We start from the raw sequence: 7,422 nt of genomic DNA on the forward strand, positions 1-7,422 counted from the left end.
AAAGTGAAATTAAACAATGCACACGAATGTGCATTAAGTCTTATCTTAGTGCCTCCTAAGTCTATGTATCTATATATATAAAGGCAAAAATAATTAAATATCAATATCTAGCAGCAGCATATTGATCATCGTATCCCATGAGTCAGGATGATACATCCATATCATCTGCAATTACAAATTCCCCCATTGTGGGACTAATAAAGGATTATCTTGTCTTTTAATACTGTGTGTGTGTGTGTGTGTGTGTGTGTGTGTGTGTGTGTGTGTGTGTGACAACATCCTTTTCTAGACATAATCCTCATCCAGCAGTATCTCTCCCATCCTCTCCCCAAACCTGCATCACCTACAGGGGTGAGTGCAGCAGATGCCCAAGCATCATCAGGATGCTCAAAAGGCACAATTTCACATAGACCTATATCTGAATATCAATTCCAATAATAAGGATTGGATCTTTGAAATGAAATCATCAAATACTACAAACAGCTACTACCACCTGTTTTATTACATTAAAAAAAATGTATATTTTAAGTAATTTCAGTCCATTCTCAAAAATGTTTGCACTGTCGTATTCCTGTGTTCGGTTAATTGTTTAACTTTCCTGGCAAACTACAACCTCTGTCTGTAACCAACTTGTTTTCATTGTCACACAGCCCAGAATGAAAACGTGTTTAGTTCAGAGTGATATTAAACAAAGACAAGGAGCAAATATTTACAGCCACAGGCAGTTATAAGAGGTCAGGTGATGCCACACATGGATTCTGTCACCAAACACATATTTGAAGCATTTTTTTTTTTTTACAATCCACAGATTCCAGTGCTTTTACCTGGCATTTGTGTCTAACCAGTCACTGAGTATCATTAAACAGTGTAGACATGGGAGAAGCACACAGAGATAACAGATGTATGGATGAAGGATTTAGTCCCTCCATCTAAGAGGAGATAAAATGGGGAAGAGCAGACAGCCCCCGCCTCCCTATGGTTCTGCAGTTGCCTAGCAACTTGAGGCTAGAGTGAAAATGGTGGAGTGATGCTGCTGCATTTTATGAATGAAACTGGGAAAAAGAGAGGCAGAGAGGGGGAGGGTTAGAATGGGATGATGCACACTCACACACTCTCACACACGCTAGCACAGTCTCTCTGCTGCTGAGCTTCTGTCTTAACAAGTGAGGAAGGAAAGCAGCAGTGTAAGATGTGGCAATTATAATAAAGCTGCAAAAGGTCCACAAAACCAACTTTATTAATCCCATCACTGTTATAACAAATACTGAGGCAGATTATATAGTAAGTAAAAAAAGAAAATAGGTCTTCTTATCTGGAAGAAAAAATAAGCACTTAGTAAACATTATTTACAGTGAGCCTAAAATTTCAAAAGCAATTTGACTGCAATGTGGCCTCTGTTTCTCCTTCAGCTCCATGTTTCCTGCAGACAGACATCTTATGTAACATATTAAGAGTTGCTGTTCAAAGCAGCAGGTTTAAGTAAAGGGATGTACTCTGCACAGGCTGTCCAGCTAACTGCAGGTAAAGCTGCTCATTGCAACACACCCCTGAACATGGCCCATATTATAAAACTAAGATTTGTTTCCACCAGACGCTACTGATTTACATGAGATGACACAAATGTACAGAACAACGCATTGTTTTTCTATAAGCACCCAGAGCTACACCTATTCTGACATATATAGGGCTGCCCATAGCATGGACAGAGTGAACCAAACAGGTCAATATCAGTGTAGGAGTATGACTTGCAAGTCTCAGGGGCCATGAGGACACAACATTCCTGTTATACAATCACCACACCCTGATGACTCAAAATGTCTCTGGCTCAGCTATAACGTGATGCAAGACAGAGATATGTCAAAAAAAAATAAAAATAAAAAATAAGGCAATGCTGGTTATGAAGAGAGAGATAACTTTTGCCAGATATCCAAGATGCTATTGTGTTAAGTAATATAAAAAAAGTGTTCCCGCTGATATGTCCATGCTCTCTCATAATGTCCACACGTCACATAGATACATCCATGGCCTCCTTGTCCAGATGTGTGTGCTTTCGATGTGGGTGAGTTACAGAAAATAAGAGCTTCATGTCCGTTACGTCAAACTGATGATTCTTACATGCAGTCCATGGAGTTGTCTGGCATTAGTCCAAGAGGTGGCATCTTTCCTGTTATACAGGAAGGAGGGAGCATGCCGCTGATGTTTGGAGATGGGTCCACGTTCTCGCTGTCCTCCATCTTGTCCGCCAAGCCCTCCCAGTTGATATGAAAGCGGGTGACTCGAGGATTGGAGGCTAAAATATTCCTCTGGAGCTGAGAGGATGAAAGCATCGGGTTAGGTATCGACATTAGTTTAACAATAGGTCTTAGGTTTCTGTAAACACATTTTCATCAGACCCTTTCAGACCCTACCTGTTGAGGAATTTTTGAACACCCTCACACATTACATCTGTACACCATAAGGGGAATATTACCTGTCTAATTCCATACATACTCCCCTCTCAACCAGCAGTGCATTATAGTATCTACATTGAAGGACTTTCTTACCCAATTCAGATGTCCCAGACAGAGAGGCACCAACTCCAACTCTTTTGCGTATTACACCAGTGGCAAGATATAAGGACACAATATGATTTAGGTATGCATGCTTTAGACTTAACTATCCAATAGGATGCGAAAAAAACCTACATGTTGCAGCGAGAGTGAAGGCAATTCTATCCTTTCATAGATGTGCTGATGGAAGGGTGACGCAAGTAGAGGAAGATATATGGGGATGCTGTGGGAGACATCTTGAGACTTGGGGGTGACAGTTGCTCATGTTACTCTGTAAGCGCTTGAATATTGTTGCACCTTCTGGTCTCCTTGATGCATCAAGTCTACATTAAAATCTTCTGCATAAGACATCAGCTGCTGCCTGAGTTCTCCTTTCACCAGCTTCTTTTTTTTAAAGTGGGATGGGATTTTGTGTTTCTTCTTAAAGTTTAATACTGGAGACAATTTTGGCTCAATTTGATAGAGCACGATTAATTCATTGTGCCAATGATGGCATTTGGAGGCAGAGCCTGCGCACTGACGATCTGGGAAATGGGTCTGCAGAATTTAGGTCCCGCTGATACATGTGGTAGACCAATTGCGATTCAGTTTGAGCTGTGAATCATGACATTCCATCCTGCTTTTTAAATCATCAAATGACCAATTTAAATCTAATTTACTGGAAAAATCATTTGTGTGATGGGAACTACCTAAAATGAATCCATCCTGATTAAATAATTATTCAGCAACGAGTATTTGAGGATGGAGGAGGTGGGGTTTATATCCTACACTGGAGCCAGCCACTAGGTGGCGATAAAGACACTTGTTTTCTGTCCAAGATGTCACTGTTGAGCAGTGCAAGGTAGCAAGTAATTCTTTTCACATTCTGTAATTATTGATTGTTTAAATTAGAAATTAATTATTTTAATCAGTTAAGTATCATGGGGCACAATGTGTCATTAGTCAAATTACTTATATTGTGTGACCAACACTACTCCTCCATAAGGTTACCTTTCTAATCACTCTAATCTGAGAATCTAAAACTAGGGTATATGTTGCATTCGTCCTTGATACCTATAAGTATAACAGATGTTATACATATTATCAATCAATTCATTTACTGACTAATGGATCCAGGACTAATGCAATATCCTTATTCAATAGAGTAAGGTTCTGACATTGGTTAGAACCGACTGTGAATCTTTAAAACTCAAACTTCAAATTTAAATTAGGATGGTGCAGTCTAAACATTTTAGTAACGAAGAATTTGATCAGTGGCTTAGGACAAGACCGGAAAGATAAAATGTAATACTAATGTTACAAGGAGGCATCATTATCATGGATTAATTTATCGCTTCAAAACAGTGCTAAAATGATGCACCTAAATATGGCCTGCCCCTCTACTTCTTTTAGAATAAAGAGGGAATAAAAGATAGAAATAGAAAAGAAAAATTGTTATAGTTGTTTTTGATGGTGCTTTTGCCTGCAACACCTATTTCAGAACACCAGAGGACAACAGAAGACAATGTATAATTTAATAGACCCTTTTCATAAGCATGGCACATGTACTACACCATGTGTTTATACTTTATAATTATACAGGTCAGCCACTTTGATAATTTACACTTCTATCTGTGATAGAACTTGGCTTATTGATTTATTCAACATTTATTTTTCAGGACAGATTAAAAATCTATTTTTCAAGGGAAAATTGGCCAAAGGAGCCAGCAGCAGCACCAATAAAAACACAAGGTTGCAGACAATTTAAAAAAGAAAGAATAATCGTGCACAGAGATCCCACATTTTGAGATTGAGATTTCATAAGTAGGCACATTACAGACAGTGACTGACATCTGTGCGTGTGTTACCTGAGTATAGTCTGGTTTGAGAGGTGGGTTTTCTCGTAGTTCAGGGTCTGTGTATTCATTGTTGACATAGTACCCAATACGAATAAACTCCTGTCCACGGTAGGTGCAGGTTATGAGGACCACTGTCACTCCTACAGCGTCACTTTCTGGAATCAGCCCTGTGTTAGGAGCGTCAGCCTGAGGGGACCAACATGGAAAAAAATTACATCAAGGTCGACAGTTACCCAACTATTAGTGCAGTTACAACCATATGAATGAACCAAACCAAGGAATAAAATATATCAGGCAGAACTTTATCTCTAGCTAACAATTAACCACAGCTTACTCACCTGAAAGACAAACATGTGTCTGCCAGCTGGTACCGGGCCCACAAGAACAGAGTCTAGGACCTGGTCATATTCTTCACTCTCAGCTGAACCAACATAGATGATTTTCCACTCCAGGTCTGACAGCCATAAAGGACAACAGTGAGAAGGCATAGCTCAGTTTAAGGAATATCACACACACAAACACGAAACATGGGTATTCTATTGTTAAATCTTTGCTCTAAGACTACTTGTTGAATTTGACTGTCATATTAAGTAGAGACATTCTCATGCCAATTCCAGCACCTGGAATGCCTTTAATTCTGCCGAAAATTGCACTGCACTGCCACTGCAAGAACTGATTTTAGAGAGGTGAAGAAGAAACCATTTCTGGCTATGTAGCATTAGACAGAGCTAGTTCAAATGTCAGCACTTTGGCAATACAGTATTTCCGACTGGAAGTGCACCTCAAAAACTATTTAAAGGAAGAAATTGTGAATTCCAAGATATATTATTTCCTCTTTCAATTATGATTGTCAACTAGATAATACATTCTATGGCATTCATCCTCTGTATGCATTTGTTTTTCCAAAAGGTTTAACCTTAGCCTGGCCATACAACAAAAATAGCAATCATTTCCAGGGGTTAGCAGCATATAGCACATGAGTTGTTTTATTTTTTGATGGGCTTATAATGGATCAGTACTGCGTATCAGCCTATATGCAGAGTCCAGGTTTTGTAATCATAAGGGGAAATTTTATCAGAACATTTTTCATATTAAGTTGTATTATCTCAAAATAAAAGGTCCAAGTCTAGTTGAAATACCATCAGAGAAAATAACAATAAACAAATGAATACTTCCTCTTAGAGATCACTATGGAACCTGTTATCAGGGCATCTCTGGGCACTGTGGTTTACATTGACCTAAACTAACAATAAACAGAAATATGTCTCAGAACACAGTGTGGATAAAAATGTGGTTTTGCTTGTCGCCCAACAGTAAAAACACCGGAGCAAGGGTTCTCTCAAATAGTCTAAATATGATCACATCACACCCATTCTGGCATCATTGCACTGGCTACCCTTGTTGATTTTGAGAACTAATTTTATAATCAAATGACTTTTAAAAGCACTTTCCATAGCAGACGCTCTCTGCATTATGCTTCTGCTAGTAATCTTACATCTGCTAAGCAACATTCCTCTCTGTACCCAGGGACTGGAGACAGAAGGAGTCAGGGCTCCACAGCTGTGGAACAACCTCCCTCTGTCCATCAGAGGTTTAGTTATCGTCTTTGAAAAATACATCTTTATTAAATTGCTTTTAACTCTTGTAAGTTTGTTTCGTTGTTTTTATTTTCATATTGCTTTTAAATAAGCGGTTTTTTTTTTTTTTTGCTTTATTATATCCATTGTCCCTTGCATTAACTTGTTCAAACGTGTATTTGAATTAAGTGCTGTATGAATAAAGTCTGTTTTGATGATGTATCGGTGCAGTAGCTCCAGGCTGAGGGCACTTCGTGTTCAGTGTGTCCCTGGTGCCACTTGCTGTTTCCCTGTTGTCACCCGGCGGTTCGCGGCAACTCGCTCAGCTTGTCTGTTGCTACAGAAACATTACGCGCTCGACCAATCAGCTTAGCGGAAACAACTCGGAAGTACGTATCTGGGCCAATCGCTGCGAGCAGGGGGCGGGCCGCGGAGCGCAAACCCGCCAGCGCCAAAATTCAACAACTCGTCAAAAGAAACACGAGAAACGAGCGCAGAGGACCGTTCACACTGACGTCACCGCCTAACGCAGCGACGGGGCGCTCAGATCTTCACGCGGGATACCACATAAGTTAGCATTCTGCTAACGGGTACTCAAGAGCTAGCATCACTCATACTCAGTAAACTGGTATCACACGCAGACTGAACACAACACCAACCTTCCGGCAAATCCTCCATGCACTCGAACGTTATTTCAAACTGGAACGGGTTTCCAAACGGGCTCGGGTTGTCCAGCACAGCCACATTTAGCACCTGTACCTTGGCCATGGCGGAGCTGGAGACTAGATAGCTTAGATGCTAGGCGAACAAAGTGCTGTCTCTGCGTGCACAGGTTGTTTTGCACGCTGTCGCGTCGTCTGTCTTCAAGTGTGTGAGCTGAAGTTTAGTTCTCCTCTCTGACATCACCCGCGGCAGCTCCACTGACGGCGGAAATACGTCACTGACGCTTTCTTTTCTTCTTCGCCGTCTTTGTTTCCGCGGAACCACCCGCTCCGTCGTGGCGTGCTACTGCCTCCTACAGTTTATTTGTTAAACAACAGGTCAAAATGATGTTTTAGTCCTGGACCGTGCGCGTCTGTTCCTCCTGTCATGTATTATCATTGTAGTCACCGAGGAATATTTTCATTTTTGACAGCTAGGCATTATTTCTAGTATCCTCAGACTCTTTTACCAGAATTATTATTAAAGAATAATCATATTTTTTAAAGTTTCTACTAAATTTCCTGATTCAAGCAATGATAGGGGTGCATTTATATTATTCACAATATTATTCATATTATTATTATTTATATTGTTATTAATATTACTCATTTTATAACGTTATTTTATATTTTGTATTATTATTATTATTTCACCTCAAATAGACAAAAACAACATTTTCTTAGATGAGGATCCTCTGCCTCAGCATGGAATTTAAATACAATTGGTAACCCATTGATTATCTTGATTAAGAGCCAA

The 7,422-nt window shown here is 39.8% G+C and overlaps 1 protein-coding gene across 1 annotated transcript; it reads right to left on the reverse strand.

Moving 5' to 3' along the window:
- Window positions 1–1,219: 1,219 nt before the first annotated feature.
- asf1bb (anti-silencing function 1Bb histone chaperone) lies at window positions 1,220–6,909 on the reverse strand. The gene is made up of 4 exons (XM_020084499.2): window positions 6,624–6,909; window positions 4,726–4,841; window positions 4,397–4,573; window positions 1,220–2,309 (listed from the first exon to the last, which is right to left on the reverse strand). Exons 1-4 carry the CDS (start codon window positions 6,730–6,732, stop codon window positions 2,112–2,114), a joined length of 600 nt encoding a protein of 199 aa, XP_019940058.1. The 5' UTR covers window positions 6,733–6,909; the 3' UTR covers window positions 1,220–2,111.
- Between the last annotated feature and the right edge of the window lie 513 nt (window positions 6,910–7,422).

The sequence above is a fragment of the Paralichthys olivaceus genome, chromosome 8 (genome assembly GCF_024713975.1).
Source record: "Paralichthys olivaceus isolate ysfri-2021 chromosome 8, ASM2471397v2, whole genome shotgun sequence".
Taxonomy (NCBI): domain Eukaryota; kingdom Metazoa; phylum Chordata; class Actinopteri; order Pleuronectiformes; family Paralichthyidae; genus Paralichthys; species Paralichthys olivaceus.